The following is a 22,657-nucleotide window of genomic DNA, read 5'->3' as shown; positions in this document are numbered from 1 at the left end:
ATGTTTTTTGTTTTTTTCTTGTAGTTTTCACAGTGTCTACTGCAAAAAGAGAGAGAAAAAAATAAACACCAAAGACATCAGTATGTAGCGTGGCTATCATTTTATTTAGACTATTGTAGCTACAATTGATGTAAGAATTTACCGATATTTTGGAATGGATGTGTGAATGTTCCTTTCTGTAAAAATTCAAGAACATCCTTGCCTGTGTGAACACAACAGCACATATTTGAATTTACCGGTAAAGTCGTTGAGGAAATTTTCTGGATGTTTACAGGTATCACTGTGTGAAAGCGTCTAATGTTTTAATGTTCAGGGGCAAACTATACCCATGATAACACTGGATAATACTAGAGCCTCAACCAGTTGTCCTACAATATTTACAGTAGGACCTACAGTATAGAGATCCTAAAGCCTATTCTAGTGTCCCAGTCCATTGGCAAGGAAACATCCTGAGCAGATGGCCAAACAATCACAATGGTTTTTCTGTTAGTTTTAGATCTGGGAGCTGCTGTCCATGGCAAAACTTGCATTCTTTGGCCAGTCAACATTTGTTGTTAAAGTTGATCCTGTGGTGTGTTTTAATTAAGTGTTTGGAGGTGAAAAAGAAATAAAAGACCCACCACAGAGGCGGCACAGTGGCCCAGTGGTTAGCACTGTTGCCTCACAGCAAAAAGGTGGCTGGTTCGAGTTTGGCATTTTTGTGTGGAGTTCGCATGTTCTCCCCTTGATTGCGTGGGTTTCTTCCAGGGACTGCGGTTTCCCCCACAATCTAAAGACATGCGCTATAGGTGAATTGAATAAACTAAATTGGTCGTAGTGTATAAGTGTGTGTGTACAGTATATGAGAGTGTGTATGATTGTTTCCTAGTGCTGGGTTGTGGCTGGAAGGGCATCCGCTGCGTAAAACCTTGGCTGAAATACTTGGTGGTTCATTCTTCTGTGGTGACCCCTGCTAAATCTGAAACTAAGCTGAAGCAAAATGAATGAATAAATGAAGATCCACCACAGCATTAAAGACCTCACCAAACACACGTGGGGTGTATATGTGAGTGCATAAGCGACATCATAATTTTGTAGACTTTCTGACCCCAACTCTGTCAACATCTCAAGTTGATGTACACTTTTTACTTATGGCCCAGATATTGGAATATTTGCATTTCCCCTGCCATACAGCTCTGATCGTTTCCAACTTATGGTCTCTATGGTCCAGGCCGTAGCAGCTGCTGTGGTGGCCATGGAGGAGTATCTCTATCACTTCATGCCTCTGATTTCTGTGAGACTCCTTGGACAGACGAGTCTTCGCTGAGGTCCAGCATTCTCCATCCTCCGGCTCCTAGATTGCAGTTCATATGGGAAATGGTCATGCCCAACTGAGCCTGGTTTCTTTCGAGGTTTTTTTCCCTTCACTTTCGCCAATTGGTGAAGTTTTTTCCTCGCTGCTGTCGCCACTGGATTGCATAGTTTAGGACTTGTAGAGCTGCGCATTGATGGATTTGCTCTGCCAGCAGTGAATATTAAAACACACTGAACTGAACTGAACTAATCTAAACTGAACTGATTTTAAACTCTGAAAATTGAACTTACACTGTTTCAGTTCACTATAATCTCCTATGTGAAGCTGGTTTGACACAATCTACATTGTAAAAGTGCTATACAAATAAAGATGAATTGAATTGAATGTTGAAGGTGGCATTTAATTATACAGTAATTTGTTACTTATACTGTTCATGGGTCTGGCTTACATACCTGAAAGCCACACCAAGCCCTTTTCAAAACAGGTATTTGAACCAGGGCCCTGGTGATCTTGAGTTTTTTTGTTGTGCCCAAGGCACTGTCAACACACTCTCTCAGTGACTATAAGAATATTTTCACAACCTCAATAGCATCAGCTGTCAAAAGAGAACAAAAGAGATAAAACAGTGAGAGAATACCTCCAAGTGGCTCACTGACAGATGATATTAGGCCTGTCTTGGAAAGCTAAGGAGACAGTATAAACACTGAGTAAGCAAAGAGGCCAGAACATAACAAGCTGTATCCTAGTGGAAGCAGTAAACCGAAACTGACACAGACTCTCCCAGCATGCCTTTCGTTTTTCTTTCTTTCAGAATATCCGTTGGTACAAATAACTATTTTCTTATTAGTTTCAGCTTCTTTTAAGAGAACCAAAAACAAAAATATTTAAATAAATAAAAACATAGTATTTTTGTAACTGTTATCCCCTAAAAATGAAAATTTTGTTGTCATTATAGTTGAATTAAAACTTTAAGAAATTAAATCTACATCTCTTTATTTACCAATCCATTGCTTAACCCTTACCTTGGGCCTGTTTCCATAAGGAAGTTCAATCAATTAATTGAATTGATTTAGCCTTAGCTGTATATCAGCACTGCAGTGATTCACAGGTTGAATACTGTAGATAATCACAGTAGTGCTGACAGTGTTGGGCAGGAGCGTCGCTACAAGTAGTGAAACTACTAGCTTAACTACATTTCTTAGTAGCTTGGCAGTAGCGCCATTACTTTCTTAAATCAAATAGCTTTTCAGTAGCGAAGCTATTTTATTAGTCAAGTAGCGGAGTAACATCCACACAAGCTACATTTACAGATCGCGGATCAATAAGTGACGGCACCGACATTCAAGGAGCTGTGAGGCCGGTGTGTAGTCGGTGATAGTAAATCCATATGATGGCTAGAATGAGGAATTCTTCTTCTTCCTGTTTTACGGTGTTCGACAACAAACTTTTTGGTGCGTTACTGCCACCTCTGGTTGGCGATGTCGGCAACCGAAACTTGCTTGATGGAAAGATGACTGAGGGAGAGGAGTTATTTCTGAAGCAGGATTCCTCGTTACCATACCTCGAGAAGTACATGTTAAAATGCTATAACTTATGTATAAATATTCCAAAAAAATCCCTTTACTATAGTATTTTCAATGTGTAACACCTGGTTTTATTGGATTTTTTGTTTTAGCTGTTATACTATAATGTGTTTCTGTTTAGTACAGCATACTATTTACAGTAAATAACTGAACAATTTTGCCTCATATGTAACATTTAAAGTTTTATTGATCACTAAGATATGATTGACTTGGATTTGAGTTGCTTCGATTTCAAAATAAAAACTGCAAAAATAGCTTGGATGTAGCTAAGCTACTTTTGCCTTGTAGCTTTTAGCTTAGCTTGCTACATTTCCCAGGTGGTAGCTTTTAGTGTAGTTAAGCTACATTTTAAGTAGAGTAGCTAATAGCTTAGCTCACTACATTTTTCAAGTAGCTTGCCCAACACTGAGTGCTTATATACAACCAAATCACTGTGTTATAAGTGGGATATTGCATTTATTCAACAGTTTGAATGTATATGCGTAACCAAAATATAAAAACAAGATCAGAGTATCTCAAAAACTCTTGTATGAGGAACTACTTATTTTGGTTGTGGTGTGGTTGATCAATTTGAGAATAAATTGCAGCATTTACCTCAGATTACGGGCCCTATCATACACCCGGTGCAATGTGGCGCAAGGCGTGGCGCGGTAGTCTTTTGGTAGTTTCAGCTTGGCGCAAGAGTCGTTTTGAGGCGTTGCACTATGCTGTTTAAATAGCAAATGCATTAGCGCTCATATGTGCGCCCATATGCGTTCTGGTCTAAAAAGGAAGGCGTTCTGAGGCGCGTTGCTATTTTGAGAAACTAAAATAGATTTTTCATTAGACCAAAACAAACCCGGTCTAAACTCCGGCGCAGAGTTGCGCCTCGCACAAGAGAGCAATAGGCAAATATCTTTACATATGAAAAAATTTAAATATTAAGGGTATATATATAGGATATAATAAGAATAGATATAGAATATAAATATAAAGAAATTAAAATATTACAAGACATTATTTTCTAGCCTACATAAATATGAAAAATCACTGCTTTTATGTCTTCTTCATCTCGGGAGGCTTTTTCAGTTCATTCATAACAATTTGCTTTTGTAAAATGTTATTATTATTGGCAGTATTATTTATTATATACATATTCATATTTATATTTATACTTGTTAAAAACAAGCTTAGATTTACCCACCTGTCAGGTTTTAGACCATATGGGGCACAGCATGTTTTTTAGGATATAACTCAGGTTTTTGAGCACACTTCGTTAATATTGTTCATTTATTCTTTTGCTGGAAATTACAACTGAATTTAGAAATAGTTTTGAAACGAATATTTGCGCTTAACAAACACAATTAATTATTTAGAGACTATGTCTGTGCGTAAAGGTTTCCCTATCCAAGAGCGAAAGTGATCCATTATCTCTCATTCTCACGCAGTAGATGCTCTGTTTAACAAAAAAAAAGTTAACTGTTTGCTAGTGAAATGCTCAGTTTTTCCACTTAGACTTACTTTACGTCCTGTAAATAGCTAATGTGCTTATGGCGCGACGCAGCTGGCTCTTAAAGGGAATAGGAGATGAGACTCTAATTGGTTTATTCTCAAAAAACACCTATAACTCATTAACAAAATAAACTCAACCCTTTTAGACCATGCGCCAAGGCGCAAAGCGGATTTTCCCGTCCTTAAATTAGCAAAAATGCGTTCTGACACACCCTAAAAGCGTTTACACCCTGCGCTTTGCGCTCTGTGCATGGACCGTCAAAATAGAGCCCTACATGTCTATCCTTTACCTATTTACAAAGTGATCTCAGCAACTGAGTTAAAGCTTCATTTCACAAATGTTCTTTTCCTTTTTTACTATCATTCTGAAGCTAGAAAACCCATTTTATCCTTATTTCAGGGTTAATACACTCACAGTTTTCTCTTACCCTCCTTTCTGAAAATACTGTAGATATCTACAAATGACTCATGGATGACAGAGTTAGATCCAAATGCAGCTTTGTTGTACACAGCATAGTCAAACAGGCAGGGGTTACATCACTGGTAAATAGAAGTAAGTGTAGTTTTCCAATCAAAAGGCCATAGGTTGGGGCAGACAGCAAGTGATAACAAAAAACAGCAAATACAGGCAAGAGCCAAAACAGGAAAAAGACTGATAAAAGGAATAACTGTTGGTATGATGCAGGACAAACAACACTTCACCCCAGTGCTCAATTAGAGCCAGATCTTGCCGGATCCTGTTTCTGAAAATGTCAGATATTCATGTTTTGTGAATGGATCAGGATAGCGGAAGACAGAAGCAAAGCGATCTCAAGTTAGCCAGAAAACTTCTTATAGATAAGTGTGTTATTTTTTTTTCACTTGGCACATAATATTGAAGTGAACTAAACAGTGATTGTTCATACAATATATGTTTGTAGCTACACTGTAAAAAAAAAATCCATAATTTTACCCCTGCTGCCGGAAATAAACTGTAAAATAACAGCCGTTAAATTGCAGAAATTTACTGTAAAATAGCAGAGATTGAACTACAGAAATGTACAAAGTTCACCATTAAATTTCTGTAATGTAATGTTCGTTATTTTACAGTAAATTTCTGGAATTTAACGGCCGTTAAAGTTCTTGAAAAAAAAAAGGTCCCACTTTATATTAAGTGTCCTTAACTACTATGTACTTACATCAAAAAATAAATACAATGTACTTACTGTGTTCATAATGTATTTGAGAACACTTGTGGTGCTTTTTAGTTGGGATAGAGGTTGGGTTATGAACAGGTTTGGTGGTATGGGTAGGTTTAAGGGTGGGTTAAGGTGTAAGGGATGGTCAACAGTGTATTTACAAATGTAATTACAAAAGTTAATTACAGATGTAATTACATACATGTATTTAATCAAGCATAAGTACACAGTAAATACATGTATTTAAACAATAAGTACATTGTATCAAACTATTAATTCCTGTGTAAGTACATATTAGTTAAGGCCACTTAATATAAAGTGGGACCAAAAAAAAAAAACGTAAAATTGCAGATTTTTTTGTACATGATTTATTAGCCATGACTGCAAAAATTATACATAAATAAATATGCAAATATATAAATAAATGAGTAAACAAATCTATACATTCTTGCATAAATAAAACAATAAATATGCAAATAAATAAATAAATGTGTATAAAATATCCAGAAATTTCAGCATAAATAAATTGTGCGGGCAGGTAAATAATTTAATAAATTACACAAATGTGAACTAAAAGTTTATTTATCCCCTCTTTTAAACGTTTCTTCATTTCTGAGCGTAGTTCCATATGTACTTTTCCTCAGCTCAACATGCTAATGAGAGAGTTTTTTATCCCCCAACATTTGTGTAATTTATTAATTTACCTGCCGCACTATTAATTATTAATATATTTATTTATGCAGGAATTTGTGGATTTTTATATACACTTATTTATTTATTTGCATGTTTATTGATTTATTATTTTATTTATGCTGTAATTTATGGATTAGCTAATTCATTTACATTTTTGCGTATTTGTTTTTGCAGGTTTCGTCCTCCATAACCTATAACGCAAAATAGCACAAAAAACATAAAGACTGTATAAAAATGCGGGAAAACTGAAATTGTTTAGTGACTTTTTTTGTCCTGGTTTTGTTCTGGGTATTATTCATTTACAAATTAAGCACTGCTTCATCCTGAATGTATGTGTGTATGCAACCATTATATGGCTCCTAAGAGGAAACAGGTGAGACCAGTAATAAGTTCCAGGTACAGGGCTTGTGGGAAATGTAGTCCTTGGAGATAATTTAAAGAAACCAACTTCATAAGACCTGCAGCTTACATTTTTTGAGCTGTTAAAAGTTCATGTAGTTTAATTTCACTACATTACCATGACAAACACATGATAAACATGAATAATATGACTGATGACCACAGAATTGTGCCAAGCAGCAAATCCATATTTTACTAGAAACAAAAAAGCACAGAAAAACTTTTCTTTTTTTTTTTCAAATGTTCTACTGATATCAAGATTACTGCAAGAACAACTTTTTTTAAAAATGCTTCGCTGTTCAGTGTTTGGCCAAGGATGAAAGAGTCTTGGAAATGAGTTGAATTTCAATGCTCATGCAAAAAAAAGACCACTTTCATGTCAGATACACGTCACATAAATAAAGGCACGTTTCCATGTCAACCAAACAATAGCGGCCCATATCATTTTCAACCATCAGCCTGAATATTGGCCTATAAAATGGACCACAGAATAATACAACTCTGTCCCACATATATCACAGTATAAAATAATCTTGGATCTCAGCAACAACAAGACAAACAATTGCATAAATATACTCGGCATTCTTTCCAGATCAAGCCCACGTTATAAGTAAGGCTGATAGTTTCCCTTTTTCTAAACATCAAATGCCATTAAAATCTATTCCTGATGGCATTATTGGATCATATTTTGGAAAACCATTAGCATTAACAGGTGTTTCCAACACATGAACCCATTGCCAAGAAAACCCAACTGATCATTGTTCAGGATCTGATTTGATTGTGCTGTTAAAATAGCAACATGTGCAGAAGATCGTAACTTGGCGAGGGTGTGGAGCCTTTTGAAAAGGTTGAGTTTAGAGATCATAAAAACTCTTCATCTATCTGCTTTGCATGAATCCCGATAAGACGAAGAGGCTATATTGTTATTTGAGTGGAAGGTAGGGGAAATCCTAATGATGATGTCATTTATTTTTGTCAGAACACATGTTTTTCTAGACGTCATTTGATCTTATGATTCTTATGCTTAAAAGTTATTACTCATCGAGAGCCTTGCATCTTTCTTGCATCAGTTGATGTACTGTATGTGAAACGTCCCAATTATGTTATCGAGGGATTTTACTGTTTCCTGGGAAAAAGAAGACACTATAAAACAAGCTGGTAGACGCTTTGACAATGGTGGAGATGAATGAAAGCAAACGCTGTTGTTATCACATCGTTTTATGGGCTGGGTGGAGGACTGAAGGTCAGCTCAGGTGAGACAATGACAAGACAAACTGGCAGAGAAACAAAGGGATGTACAAATGAGGTCCTCATATAAAGGCTGGAGTGTAAAATACTTGATTTTACTCCATTACTATTTAAAAATATTTTGTTTAAGTCTTATTTAAACTTAAAATGTACTAAATGGGTGACACGGTGGCTTAGAGATTAGCGCTGTTGCCTCACAGCAAGAAGGTGGCCAGTTGGCATTTCTGTGAAGAGTTTACATGTTCTTCCCGTGTTTGTTTTGGTTTCTCCTACAGTCCAAAGACAATCATTCAATCATTCATTCATTTTCTTTTCGGCTTAGTCCCTTTATTAATGTGGGGTCGCCACAGCGAAATAAACCGCCAACTTATCCAAAAAGTTTCTACGCAGCTGATGCCCTTCCAGCCGCAACCCATTTCTTGGTAACATCCATTCACACACACTCATTCACACACAAACACACACACTCATACACTACGGACACTCATACATAACTACGGCCTACCCAATTCACCTGTACCGCATGTCTTTGGACTGTGGGGGAAACCGAAGCACCCGGAGGAAACCCACGCGAACGCAGGGAGAACTCCACATAGAAACGCTGAGGCTCGAACCAACGACCCAGCAACCTTCTTGCTGTGAGGCAACAGCACTACCTACTGAGCCACTGCATCGCCCCCAAAGACATGCAGTGTAAGTAAAGTGAAAACTAAATTGGCTGTAGTGTGTGTGTTTGTGTATGTGGTTCGTTACACTGTGGCGACCTCTGATAAATTAGATACTAAGATGAAGGAAATTAATGTACTACGTGTTAACATTTTATTCTTGTCATCAAATATAGTAAACAAACACTCAAACTTGATTAAACATGCAAGAACCAATGATGTTTGTTTATGTATAGCTAGGGTCACCCTGAAAAGTTGAAGATTTAATGCTTCTATAGGAGGAGCCTGATTCAACTTTCATTCTCTCAGTAGAATATTTGCTGGAGTATTGGGGATATATGAAGATTCCTCCGTATCTGGTTTTCACTCATTAAGTTCATGTATAATGATTTACATAAAAATGTAAAAATAAAAAAAGCTTTTAATAGGTACATATTTGAACATGCTTGAATAAATCCAGCCAGCCGTGAAAGTTTTAAGTTTTACTTTCCACAATTTGTCTGACTAAGAGAGAAGAATCTAGGAGCTAGGAATTAAATTCTTGTCTGTGTCAAGCAGATTATTGATTTTTTTTAAATAATTTTTTATTAAAATTGTGGTGGTACTTTGAAATTTAAAAAGGACTAAACAAGATTCACAAATTCAGATTATAACATTATACTGTATAAACTCAAATGACATCGTTACAACTTTCTTAAAATAAATTAACATATGCCAGACTGCATTTATGAAAGAAAATTTGCTCAGTATATAATATATATTGGACGAACAAATAAATATGAAGTACAAAATAAAAATTTCCTATATAAATATATATATATATGGGAAATTTTTATTTTGTACTTTATTTATTTGTTTGTTTTTGTTCTCTATTTCCAGCTGATTTGAATGTTATCACTCAATTGAATAGGCGGTATAAGTGGTTATTAGCTGATAGATGTAAGCCAGTATGGGCCTTCTGTGCCTACTGCTTGGCTCAGAAGGCTGTTATCTTCCATCCACATGGATAGTCAGCTATAGATCACATATGGTTGCGGCTAGAAGTTAATGCGAATTATTTTTTATTATTTATTAAATTTCCTATTAATTGTATTTTATTAATATCTACCCAAACCCTAAACCAAACCGTCACAGTAATGTAAAAACAGATCTGAATCTGGAGTCTTCTCTATTAGTATAGCTGATTAACCATGTTGACGGATGATAACAGCCTTCTGAGCCTACCAGTAGGCACAAAAGGCCCCTGCTGGCCTTTTAATCAAAGGATAACATTTGAACCGGGTGTTTTATGCATCTAATGCTCTTCCTGCTGCAACCCAGTATTGGAAAACACCTTTACACATTCATACACACTCTATGGATAATTTAGTTTATTCAGTTTACCTGTACCACATGTCTTTGAATAGTGGGTGACACCTAGCACTCGTAGGAAACCCATACATACACGGGGAGAACATGCAAACTCCAAAAAGAAATGCTAACTGGCCCAGCTGAGACTCGAACCAGCAACCTTCCTAAAGCAAATCTAAATGGTTAAAATCTTCAAACTGTTAGTTAATTAATTAGTTAAAATAGATGATAGTATCTATCTATAGTAGCTCAAATTAGGTAGGGCTACCAAGATCATTGATGCAGTTAAAATTATGATTGCACACAGGGGAGTTTAATAGACGACCTAAAATGCTTGTATTTTGCTTTAATTCTATGTCACTTATCCTCATTAATTCAACACATTCCTGTTGGCTGTCTAGAATGTGTTTCTGGCATCTGACATCTTTTTCTTCGAAGGGAAACTCCACCCAATACATCAAAAATCAATGATTTTAGTCCATGCAAGTGTACTGGACTGCTTCAAAGTGTGTTCTTTCTCACAGATGTTTGGCTTTAAAAGACATTGATTTATCTTTTGGAGTTGTTTTGTTACCTTCTTTATACCTTGCAATGAACTTTGGCTTTACAGCATCAGGGTCTAATCTTTTAACATAATTTACATAGTCAAACAAATAAACCGATTTATTTAATCGACAGTTCAGTGCAGTCATGCTTTATTCTTATTCTGCAAACAGTACAAACCAACATTAGGATCACTTTTTAAATGTTCAGTGGCATTTAAATGTTCAATCGGTTGATCCTCAAAATTCCTCAAATTCTCAATTCTTCTCAACGCAGGATTCTAGCCTTTTCCTATGGAATATGTTACATTATGATATAGCAGGTGGTTTGGAAAGAACAGACCAGATCCAGCTTAACACGTTCGCAGAAAAAAAAATATATCAATAACAATATTGTAAATATTTCTGCCAGTATAATCAAAATAATCCAAGACATCCATGTCCAGTGCCCTAAAAGGAAAAGACAAACGTCATCTCATAGGCTGACATACAGACAAATGATACATTTGCACGCAGAAACAGCCTTGCCATTCTTGGACTTGCGCTCCTACGGATCAGATTTCACTATAGGATCCCCACAGTCTGACATGCATGGGAAGAAGTGTTGGGGAGGATCATGTAAAACCCAGACCTGTAGGATGAAGCGCTCGCTGGGAAACAGCTCTCAACATCTGCTCTGTCTTTCATGCCTTATCTGCATTTCCAGCCAGCAGACTGTGCCACAGACATGCACCTCACGCCTCACTCGTCACTTTCTCTAAACATCAATCTTGAGTCTGAATTTATGTGGTCCTGCACGCAAGTGTGAAGCTTAATCACCCTTGAGCAAAACTGCAGACTCATTATGATGTTAATACACTGTAAAAAGATATGGTAAAACATTGTCAGCTGTGGTTACTGGGATTTATTTTTTAAATATGATAAAAACATAAAGAACATTTCTTAATTTTACAATAAATTACTGTACACTTAAAAATGATTTTTGCTACTTGTTTAAACTTCTTTTTTTTTTTTTTACAACAAAATTAGCTGAATGAACACAATCCTTGAGACTTTTTTGGGAAAATGTAATCATCTTATGTTCAATCCATTTAAATTTGTAAAAACTATTAAGTTAACTTAATCGATTTGTGTTGGGACAACATGAAGGAATTTTGTGGAACCCAGCATTTTTTTCAGTATTCGTAGTAAACAATCAATTTTGAGAGATACTACCCAGCAGGCACACAACTTCATAAGATGTTAAAATTAAGGCCTGTGCACACCGAGACGTTTTTTGCTGGCAATTTCCTTCAATGTTTAACACCTCATGACTAAATAAAGGGCGTCAATGTGATTGTGCACACCAATGCGCAAAACGGCAGGCATAAAAACATGATTTAAAAAAAAAAAAAAAAAAAAAAACGCCTCATACCCTACGCATGTTTTTTGTTTTGAGGTGCCACGTCAAAACCTTCTCCACCAATCACATCTTTTGTTTACATGCACAGAGCTGCTGAAGATACAGTAAACAGCACTTGGAGGCACTCAAGCGCAAAACTGTCAATGCGAGTGCACATTGAAGAAGATGCCCAGAGGTGTCACGTTAGCGTGATCAAAACAGGAACAAAAAGGTGTGGATCCAAGTGCAGGTTTATTTACAATCGTGCAGCAAACAGAAAAACAAGATGTCCGGTGTTCAAAAATAAAAAAGTAACAAATAAACAGCAAAACAAGAAACTATGACAGAAACAGGAACAAGACTAAGGTAACAACAAACTCGATATTCAAGACTTACTAGAAACTGATGACAAGATAGACAAACAACGCAGTAACAAACAGAGGTGGAATGGTTGAATATATAGTCCAGGTAATCAACGGAGATTGGAGACAGCTGTGGTTGAAATCAGTGTAGTTGACAGACCGGGTGTGTGCGCGAAAGAATGTATGGAAATGTAGTCTTTTTGGGCGCTGTAGTTTCACTCAGTGTCCATTGAACTACAGCGCCCTCTAGTGGTCACTGACAGTCGTGACAAGAGGTGATATGAACGTGGAGCTGCTTATTGCTCTGGTGAACAATAATCATTTAATCATCGCTACAGCTGGAGCTGCTACTTGAACCATTACCAACGTTGTGTAACACCATCTAACGTTAAAGATTGATTATGCATGCCCGAACCAGTAAAAATTGCATGGGTTTGAATCCGAAAAAAAACGTCTTGAAAACCGCTGACGATTAACGCAAACGAAAAACGTCCCGGTGTGTACGAGCCTTAAAGGGTCATGAAACACCAAAACACATTTTTTGAGCTGTTGACAGTCATATATGTGTCCCACACTGCTAAAAACACTATTAAGACACCTATATTTCACTAAAAAGTGTAAATTGGTTGTTTTTGCGTTATTTCAAGCAAATTCGTACTTCCTCCATAAAGTTAACCTCCACTCCACAGCTGCCCTGTCCTGACCTATTCATGCATCTCTAAGGACCGAGCTGTCCCGGGAGAAGCTTGCTAATATACAGAATTGGACTCAAGGCCTTCTGGGCGTTCAAAGCATTTGCAGACCTGGACAGATTTGTCCAGCCCATCACCCCCTTGTGCTGGAAAAGGGATTCATTCTCCCTATGAGCTATCAACCAAGGCTGAACCTGGACGGGGGCGTCCCGCGAGTCACTTTTAACACTCAAGGCAGGGATAGTTTGTCCCAATTGGAACGTAGCCAAGGCAGAACCTGGACGAGGGCATCCCACGTGACACTTTTAACACACAAGTTAGGGCTAATCTGTCCCAATCGGAACGTAGCCAAGGCAGGACCTGGACGCAGCAGGCATACAGCGTTGAACTAAGAAGACAGGGCTCATTTTTGTCCCCACTGAATTTACTTTTACCACACAGATAATAAATAAAAGGAATAATGAAGACACTGAACACCATTTGACCGTTAAGTTGTACAATATTTATTCAGGACGATTCAGAGTCTTCTGTTTGTTCGAGCGGGCGAGCGCCCTGGCTTTTCCCTTTGGCAGGGCGCCATGGCAGCGTCCTCCTGCTGGTTCCCTCCTGGAAAAGAGACACATAAAGGGAAGTTAGCCAATGCCACACGTTCTGCTGTCCACGCCAAAGAGAATGTGATTTTTACCAGGGGAGAGACGGAAGTCTCCGTCCTCTTGCGCCCTTTCCGCGGGGGGCTTTCAGTGCCCGCTGCCTCCCCATCCTCCTCCTCCTCCTCCTCCTCCTCCTCCACCAGGGCCCTTTCAAAGAGTCTGCGGCGCTCGCGTGCTTGGAGAGGTCCGAGGTGAAGTGCGTAGAACTTATCTGAGGTTGAAGTGTCATGGCACATGAATTGCGCCACCTTGCGGCGATCCTCTGAAGAGTGTGCATTCTTTGCCTGCGTCGGAGAGAGACAGAAGCTTGATTAGGATAGAAGCCGCCGCTGGTAGTTACAGGGGCGTCACAATGCCTACTCACATGAGTCGCGATCGCAGTGCGTACGTCAGTAAAGGTGGGTTTGCCTGGAAGGCCCATACTGAGCCAAGCAGACTGAAAGTACTTGTTCAGGGTCCGACAAGGACTGGCTCTGGAAGTGAAAAAGAAATAGGTAGCCTGGCTCCCTCCGGGGAGACCAGCCCGCAGCGCCAAAAACCTGCGGAACCAGCTGTATTCCTCCCTGTTTAGGGACAGCTGAGCCGCCCCAAAGGCTCTGTTTGTTTTGTGAGTGGTAATCTGCCATCAGAGAACAAGCAGTGAGTGAGTGAGTGAGTGAGTGAGAGAGAGAGAGAGAGAGCATGCTACTGGTGACCCCCACCTTACTTGCGCCATACTCACGTTAATGACATAAGCAGACTCGTCGGGGCTTCTGGAGGCCTCTTCAACCTCCTGGATTGTGAGATTCTGGAAGACTCCACAGCGGTGCCCAGAGATGGAGGTTAGGTAGCCAGTCAGAAAGCCATAGAAGCGCCACTGTTGCCTAGTGCTTGGGTTGGATTCGAGGCTATCTGGTGAAAGACATTAGACAGATTACACCACCGACGGTTCTATTTCCTTTCTGGGTCACCAACAGCTCTTGGCTGCTGGTGACTTGTACTCCGGGGCGCCAGCAGCTCAAACAACAGCTGCTGGTGGCCCGGAGAGGAAATGTGCGTTTCTTCTTCAGGGGCACCAGCAGTTCATGGACTGCTGGTGCCCCTGAAGAAGAAACGCACAACTCCTCTCCGGGCCACCAGCAGCTGTTGGTTCATCCAGCCACGTCGGTCTGCCCCCCTTCCCCCCCGAATGAGTCCCATTCGCGGGGGAGAGGGGCAGACAGACGTGGCTGGATGAACCAAGGGCTGTTGGTGCCCCGGAAGAACGAACAGGGGGAATCGCTGGAACGGCGGAAGGGCTTGCTTACCTAGCAGGGCGGGAATTTTCCTCCCAGCGGTCCGGTGACAGCGCACCAGACTGGCCTTGGGGATCAGTCGGCTTTCCTTCGCCTGCTTGGTCCTTACCTCGTGCACGACGACACGCCGGCGAATGCCGCGGATGAGGGCTCTGACCTCCCTTCGAATCAGAACCAGAGCCGTGCTGGAGAGCTGACAGGCGGCCGGCGGCGTCTCCGAGAGGTAGTCTAGGAACTGAGCCACGTTCTTCAGGTAGTGCTGCCTGGTGGGCTCGGCCATGCGCGTCTGACCTAGCCGGGCGGCCCACGCTCGGATGCGGGCTGGTTGGTTGAGGAAGAGGAAGTCCCCTGGCTCCGCGGTGCCCCTGGCCATGTAACCCAGGAAGGCTTTGATTCTCCCCAGCTTCGAAGTGACGTTGTTCCGCAGGCGGGGGGTGGGCTCGCTGCCCAGTTGGTACCCTTCGAACTCCCCCAAGAGAAGGTCTGTGGAACGAGCACAACCAAGAGTCAACTTCCCCGAAGCCACACACCCAGCAGAGCGACAGTGACGTGCCTGAAATATACTCAACTCAGCGCGGGGACGTGGTCCGGGAACGGGTAGGCAGTGGGCTCCAAAGCCTCCGGAGGCTCGGGGGGCGTCGGACCTCCGGCCGCCCCTCGCCCGGGAGGCGGTGGTGCAGGAGGCGACCTGGTTCTCCTCGCCCGCTTCCTCCTCCTTCTCCCCCCTTCTCCCTTCCTTAGCTCTCGGTAGAGGCGTGTGATTTGGAGCAGGGTGGACCGCATCTTGGTAACCTGTTTCCCCAGGTCCGTGAGCTGAGCCTGTATGCGCTCGGTGGCGCGCCTGCAGCCGCGGTCGGCGCACGGGCGGCCGGCCTCTGGGTCCTCCGAGTCCCGCTCCCCCTCGGAGGACGATGCTAGCTGGGACACGACAGGGATTGCAGGCTGGGTGGACCGCAGCCACTGCAACTCCCGAGCTACTTTCCGGCGTTTCGCCCTCCCCATAGCCTCTTTCCTTCCCGAGGTCGAGAGCTCCGCGTGCTGCCTCAAGTGCCTGTCTAGGCGGGCTGGCGTCCGGCGACATCCCGGGACCGGGCACGGTGTCTTCCGCGTGTCCACGCGGCCGGCGGCCAGCGCGAGAAGCAGCCGCTTCTCGTCCGAGTTGGCCACCTTGTGAACGGCCGTCAGGTGAGGCGCAAGCCGGCTGTAGACGTTGAAGCATAGGGCACATTCAGCCATGACCGTGCCAGAGCCAATGCAGAGGGGGAAAGGGGCCCGCACGCCACGTGCGGCGGTTAATAAGCGGCCGGAGGCGGCGTCCACTTCCGCGTCATGACGTTGGTGGACCCGTATTTCTTAAAGGGGAAGGACACCCCCCCGCACCAGGAGGTGTAAGCCGATGCCCTACGGAGATCCATTCGGTTCAAGCCTTCTCTTGTTACGACTTCTCAAGTAGGGGGGAGAGGGGTGTCCACCTCACTCCCTTCCCCCCTTTTCAAAGGAACCAGAGGGGGTGTCCCGTTAAACAATTCACCCCACCGCCCCTTCATCGTTGCCCCGGTCAGCGGTTCGACACCTCTCTCTCTTGTCACGACTCGAGTTGGGGAAGGGGTGTCCCACCTCACTCCCTATCCCCCCTTCATTTTGCTGTTCTGGCCAGCGGGAGCTTTTCCACAGCCATCCACGTTCACTTTTTCCACCCCAAAAAGGGGATTGATTGTTTGAGCCCCATCGGGGGGGGACAGCTCCACACGCGCCAGCCGCGGGAGCTTTTGTGACCTGCTACAACCAACATGGGATACGCACCAACCATCGAAAGGGGAGTTCAGACAGCCCGTAACCCCGGCACCACTGACCCTGGCACGTTTCACCTCGCCGGAGTCCACTAGCTTCCCCTCCCAACCAACCACCCTCACTCCCCCGGGAGCAGGGTAGGCGGGGTGGGGGTCAGCCGGGAGCCAGCAAGGATAAACCCAGGGGGTGGGCGGCGTTGCGGGCGGGCGGACGGACGGGATGCAGACGCACACACTCGGGCGGGGGTAGAATCGAAGCCCACACCAGCTCGTTCCCTACGCTGCCCCTGGGGCCTCGATTCACCACGCCGGGTGACTCGACCGAACCCACCGAACATCCCCAAGCCCTCGCAGGGCGAGGGGCGTGGGGCGGGGGCACGGGCCGAGTATCGGCGCGGGGGAAACGGAGTCCAGGGGGGCGGGCTGGCGGGCGGGCTGAGCAGCAGACAAGCTCTGGGTCATTTAGCCAGACGGGCCATCTGGGTCCTTTACCCACAGATCGGGGCGGGAAGGGGGGCGCTGTGTGCGGAGGGACACCCCCACGCCTCCCTGATACAGCGCCCAGGACGGGGAGGATCTGCCACACCCATAGAGGCCGACCCCATTGGTGCTTTGGGGGGCCTGGGTGGGGGCCTAGCCCCTGGGGCGCCACACTAGCTCCTATCGATCAGTCACCGTGGGGTCTGGCGACTGGACTGTCAGAGACTAAGTCCATATTTTTACGCCTTCCCCGAAACCCTGATGGCAGGTCAGAGATTGTGGGTGTCGGGCAAAAACCTCCAGGCGCGGGACGTCCCGACAAGTAGGCCGGGAAGGGTGGTCTCCCGTCGGGCATGGTTTGGTGGGCTCGGGCCTGGGTCTAACCAACGCCCCGGTGAGCGCCAGGCATAACGTATTCCTGTTGGACCTTTGGCGCTAGATGCGTAAAGATGTGCCGCTGGTGAACCATCGATGGAGCCGCTGGTGAACCATTAATGGGGGCCTCTGAGATCCAGCGTTGGGGAGGCCTGTGCCCCGCGCGCTCTGCCCGGGGCACACACACCCTTCTTGGGGAGCGAGCCCAGCCCCTGGGGCCTCTGAGATCCAGCGTTGGGGAGGCCTGTGCCCCGCGCGCTCTGCCCGGGGCACACACACCCTTCTTGGGGAGCGAGCCCAGCCCCTGGGGCCTCTGAGATCCAGCGTTGGGGAGGCCTGTGCCCCGCGCGCTCTGCCCGGGGCACACACACCCTTCTTGGGGAGCGAGCCCAACCCCTGGGGCCTCTGAGATCCAGCGTTGGGGAGGCCTGTGCCCCGCGCGCTCTGCCCGGGGCACACACACCCTTCTTGGGGAGCGAGCCCAGCCCCTGGGGCCTCTGAGATCCAGCGTTGGGGGGGGGGGGCCGTGCCCTGCACGCTCTGCCCGAGGTACACGCACTCTCCGGCGGCAAGCGCTGGTTCCAAAGGACCCCCTAGATTTGCACCTAATCACCAGCCGTGCCCGGGCACCCCACTATTAAGCCCGGGGACACTAACTCCTCCAAACCGCATGGATCAGACAGACGTGCTGCTGGTGACCCAACTGGCCAAGACGTACCGCTGGTGGCCCAATCGGTCTTTGGGTTTGTGAATGGGTCACCACCGGCCCTGGGCTCGTGTATGGGGCACCAGCCGCACGTCGTTTTAGCCTCCGTCAGCGGTGGGGTCTTATGTTTGCTGCGGGAATATGAGCGCTGGGAGGCGGGTTAGCAGCTCAGCAATGGACCCCTAGCTCCCCCGGGTTCGAACGCATCTCCTGGGGCTTCTTTGATTGCCTTTGAGGCCTGGGTCTTTGGCTGAACCAGGGCAGTTACGCGCACCTAGCTCCCCCGGGTTCGAACGCATCTCCTGGGGCTTCTTTGATTGCCTTTGAGGCCTGGGTCTTTGGCTGAACCAGGGCAGTTACGCGCACCTAGCTCCCCCGGGTTTGAACGCATCTACTGGGGCTTCTTTGATTGCCTTTGAGGCCTGGGTCTTTGGCTGAACCAGGGCAGTAGGGCGCACCTAGCTCCCCCGGGTTCGAACGCATCTACTGGGGCTTCTTTGATTGCCTTTGAGGCCTGGGTCTTTGGCTGAACCAGGGCAGTTACGCGCACCTAGCTCCCCCGGGTTCGAACGCATCTCCTGGGGCTTCTTTGATTGCCTTTGAGGCCTGGGTCTTTGGCTGAACCAGGGCAGTAGGGCGCACCTAGCTCCCCCGGGTTCGAACGCATCTCCTGGGGCTTCTTTGATTGCCTTTGAGGCCTGGGTCTTTGGCTGAACCAGGGCAGTTACGCGCACCTAGCTCCCCCGGGTTCGAACGCATCTCCTGGGGCTTCTTTGATTGCCTTTGAGGCCTGGGTCTTTGGCTGAACCAGGGCAGTTACGCGCACCTAGCTCCCCCGGGTTCGAACGCATCTACTGGGGCTTCTTTGATTGCCTTTGAGGCCTGGGTCTTTGGCTGAACCAGGGCAGTAACGCGCACCTAGCTCCCCCGGGTTCGAACGCATCTCCTGGGGCTTCTTTGAATGCCTTTGAGGCCTGGGTCTTTGGCTGAACCAGGGCAGTAACGCGCACCTAGCTCCCCCGGGTTCGAACGCATCTCCTGGGGCTTCTTTGAATGCCTCTGGGGCCTGGTTCGATCAACCGCGAAATCGGAAATTGCACTAAGTCCTTCATATGTGTCTGTTATCGAAAACTTGACGGCAGGTCAGCGAAACCCAGGGACGCGCTACCCCCCCCTCCAGGCGCGGGTCATGCCGGAGAGAGTGGTCTCTATCCGGGCATGGCTTGGTGGGCTTTCCCCTGGGTCTAACCGACGCCCCCGGTGAGCGCACTAATGTTTCAGCTGATGCGTAAATTGGTACCGCTGGTGCACCATTGGCCTCCAGGGCTCCATGTCCCGCGCTCTTTGCCCAATACACCCTCACTTATCCCGGGGAACCACTGATCGCCAAAGACCCCCCCCTCCTGGCTCTCCGGCCCCCTCGCTTACCGTTGGTGACCCAAATAGGCCTTTGCGCGCGCTGGCCTGCGGGGATATGAGCGCTGGGAGACGGGTTGGCAGCTCAGCAATGGACCCCTAGCTCCCCCGGGTTCGAACGCATCTACTGGGGCTTCTTTGATTGCCTTTGAGGCCTGGGTCTTTGGCTGAACCAGGGCAGTTACGCGCACCTAGCTCCCCCGGGTTCGAACGCATCTCCTGGGGCTTCTTTGATTGCCTTTGAGGCCTGGGTCTTTGGCTGAACCAGGGCAGTTACGCGCACCTAGCTCCCCCGGGTTCGAACGCATCTCCTGGGGGCTTCTTTGATTGCCTTTGAGGCCTGGGTCTTTGGCTGAACCAGGGCAGTTACGCGCACTTAGCTCCCCCGGGTTCGAACGCATCTACTGGGGCTTCTTTGATTGCCTTTGAGGCCTGGGTCTTTGGCTGAACCAGGGCAGTTACGCGCACCTAGCTCCCCCGGGTTCGAACGCATCTCCTGGGGCTTCTTTGATTGCCTTTGAGGCCTGGGTCTTTGGCTGAACCAGGGCAGTTACGCGCACCTAGCTCCCCCGGGTTCGAACGCATCTCCTGGGGCTTCTTTGATTGCCTTTGAGGCCTGGGTCTTTGGCTGAACCAGGGCAGTTACGCGCACCTAGCTCCCCCGGGTTTGAACGCATCTACTGGGGCTTCTTTGATTGCCTTTGAGGCCTGGGTCTTTGGCTGAACCAGGGCAGTAGGGCGCACCTAGCTCCCCCGGGTTCGAACGCATCTACTGGGGCTTCTTTGATTGCCTTTGAGGCCTGGGTCTTTGGCTGAACCAGGGCAGTTACGCGCACCTAGCTCCCCCGGGTTCGAACGCATCTCCTGGGGCTTCTTTGATTGCCTTTGAGGCCTGGGTCTTTGGCTGAACCAGGGCAGTAGGGCGCACCTAGCTCCCCCGGGTTCGAACGCATCTACTGGGGCTTCTTTGATTGCCTTTGAGGCCTGGGTCTTTGGCTGAACCAGGGCAGTTACGCGCACCTAGCTCCCCCGGGTTCGAACGCATCTCCTGGGGCTTCTTTGATTGCCTTTGAGGCCTGGGTCTTTGGCTGAACCAGGGCAGTTACGCGCACCTAGCTCCCCCGGGTTCGAACGCATCTCCTGGGGCTTCTTTGATTGCCTTTGAGGCCTGGGTCTTTGGCTGAACCAGGGCAGTAACGCGCACCTAGCTCCCCCGGGTTCGAACGCATCTCCTGGGGCTTCTTTGAATGCCTCTGGGGCCTGGTTCGATCAACCGCGAAATCGGAAATTGCACTAAGTCCTTCATATGTGTCTGTTATCGAAAACTTGACGGCAGGTCAGCGAAACCCAGGGACGCGCTACCCCGCCCTCCAGGCGCGGGTCATGCCGGAGAGAGTGGTCTCTATCCGGGCATGGCTTGGTGGGCTCTCCCCTGGGTCTAACCAACGCCCCCGGTGAGCTTATCCATACCGTTTGCCAGCGGTCGTTCCAAAGACCCCCCCCGCTAGAGACCCACCATCCCCCAAATGAGTGTTAGTTGTTTCAAACAGCAAAAAAATAAAATCAATGCATTTCGTTTTCAAAATGAATTTTTTTTACTTTCTGTTTGAAACAACCAATCAGGGCGCTCTATTGTACAACTTCATTAATATTCATTACTGTGTTTACACGACATAGACGCCACTTTGTGTTGGCAAAACAAGCGTGAAGTGTTGCTTTTATAGTTTGCTGCCGTTAAGTTTCGTTTTCTTTTTCTCTCTGTGAGAGCTCAGACTCACGTGTGGATTAACAGTGTACGCGACGCTCGACAACAATAACTTACGTGTCTAAGGAGGATTATTGTTTACCTGAGAGCTGTTCTCATCTGCAAACGCTGAGATCGGATTCGCTTGTAGTACTCTCTTCATAAAGACGCGACTCTAGTTGCTGTGGATTGTCCTGTCTCTACAGATTTGGTAAGTGAGCGACCAGTGCTCTTTGTTTATTCAGTTTGTTCGTATCGAACTAAGTTAACTATTGCACCGTAACATGTTAGGACCACAACCAAACTTTAACCCCGTTTAGGGTTTTTAACCGCATTTTTTGACCGGAATAACACACGCGGCTTTCTGACGCTACCTGCCGTGTGCATCTAAGTTTCCGGGAAATGCTGAGGTTTTTTTTTTCTCTCATTCGCCGTGCGGTATCAAACATTGCATGAAAAATACACGCTTAGAGCAGATCCTCGAATCAAATATCTCGTTTGTCGCGAGGGGCATGAATGAATTCCCTGAATGAAAGAGCCAAACTGCAGTTAAAGTCCACCATTTAATAATTTGGCAAATAATTCCACATAATTAATTAAACACCATCACTTTCTCCTGTGTGTGAGTATTTTGACTGAAACTCGTGCGTGCCCAAATAGACACTCCCACACCCTCCCACTTTAGTTCCTCCGACACTCCCCCCTAAACAGAGCTGGACACGCCCACTTTTCTGACTTTTTCCAAAGTAGAGGTGTGAAAACACCCTGCTGAAACGAGGGGGTTTCATGGCCCTTTAAGGTTAGATTTAGGTTGTGGCATCAGGTGTCTAGCCATTATCTAAGAACAACATTATTTTGACGTTGTAAAGGCTCATACACGAGGATGCTTTTCATATGTGTTTATTGTCAGCGTTTTTTGAGACGTTTTTCTGGATTCAAACCCAAGCGATTTTCACTGGCGTTGAGCAGAAGAGTATGTAAAATCACTCCTTGACATTAGATGGTGCTACATAACTTTAAGCTTCCGACACCTGTTTGTAATAAAGAAAAAGAAGAAGAGAGAAAGTTGACACGATAGTTGTTAAAGTTATTGGCGATTCGAACACGCATGGATGGTTCAAGTAGCAGCTGCAGCTCTAGCCATGAAGAAATTATTATCGTTCACCAGTGCAATAAGCAGCTCCACGTTCATATCGCCTCTGGGTATCTTCAATGTGCGCTCTGACAGTTGGGCGCATTGACAGTTTTGCACTTGAGTACCTCCCAGTGCTGTTTACTGTAACATCAGCAGCTCCGTGCACGTGAACAAAAGTGCCAACCTGATTGGAGGAGAAGGTTTTCAAA

At 45.6% G+C, this 22,657-nt stretch overlaps 1 protein-coding gene across 1 annotated transcript; it reads right to left on the bottom strand.

Moving 5' to 3' along the window:
* Positions 1-13,357: 13,357 nt before the first annotated feature.
* LOC141377691 (uncharacterized) lies at positions 13,358-16,184 on the bottom strand. The gene is made up of 6 exons (XM_073922548.1): positions 15,372-16,184; positions 14,815-15,285; positions 14,250-14,419; positions 13,893-14,147; positions 13,564-13,812; positions 13,358-13,484 (listed from the first exon to the last, which is right to left on the bottom strand). The coding sequence occupies exons 1-6, from the start codon at positions 16,036-16,038 to the stop codon at positions 13,386-13,388; spliced, it is 1,911 nt and encodes a 636-aa protein (XP_073778649.1). The 5' UTR covers positions 16,039-16,184; the 3' UTR covers positions 13,358-13,385.
* Between the last annotated feature and the right edge of the window lie 6,473 nt (positions 16,185-22,657).

The sequence above is a fragment of the Danio rerio genome, chromosome 14 (genome assembly GCF_049306965.1).
Source record: "Danio rerio strain Tuebingen ecotype United States chromosome 14, GRCz12tu, whole genome shotgun sequence".
Taxonomy (NCBI): domain Eukaryota; kingdom Metazoa; phylum Chordata; class Actinopteri; order Cypriniformes; family Danionidae; genus Danio; species Danio rerio.
Note: the sequence above shows the minus strand (reverse complement) of the source record. Positions and strands in the feature narration are given on the sequence as shown.

Bases quoted from the DNA above. Each gene is read 5' to 3' on its own strand.
- LOC141377691 (XM_073922548.1), bottom strand. From the start codon at position 16,038: ATGGCTGAATGTGCCCTATGCTTCAACGTCTACAGCCGGCTTGCGCCT. The intron at 13,813-13,892 runs GTGAGTAGGCAT...TCTCCGACGCAG, and splicing joins GCACTGCGATCGCGACTCAT to GCAAAGAATGCACACTCTTC. The intron at 13,485-13,563 runs GTAAAAATCACA...TCTCTTTTCCAG, and splicing joins AGACTTCCGTCTCTCCCCTG to GAGGGAACCAGCAGGAGGAC.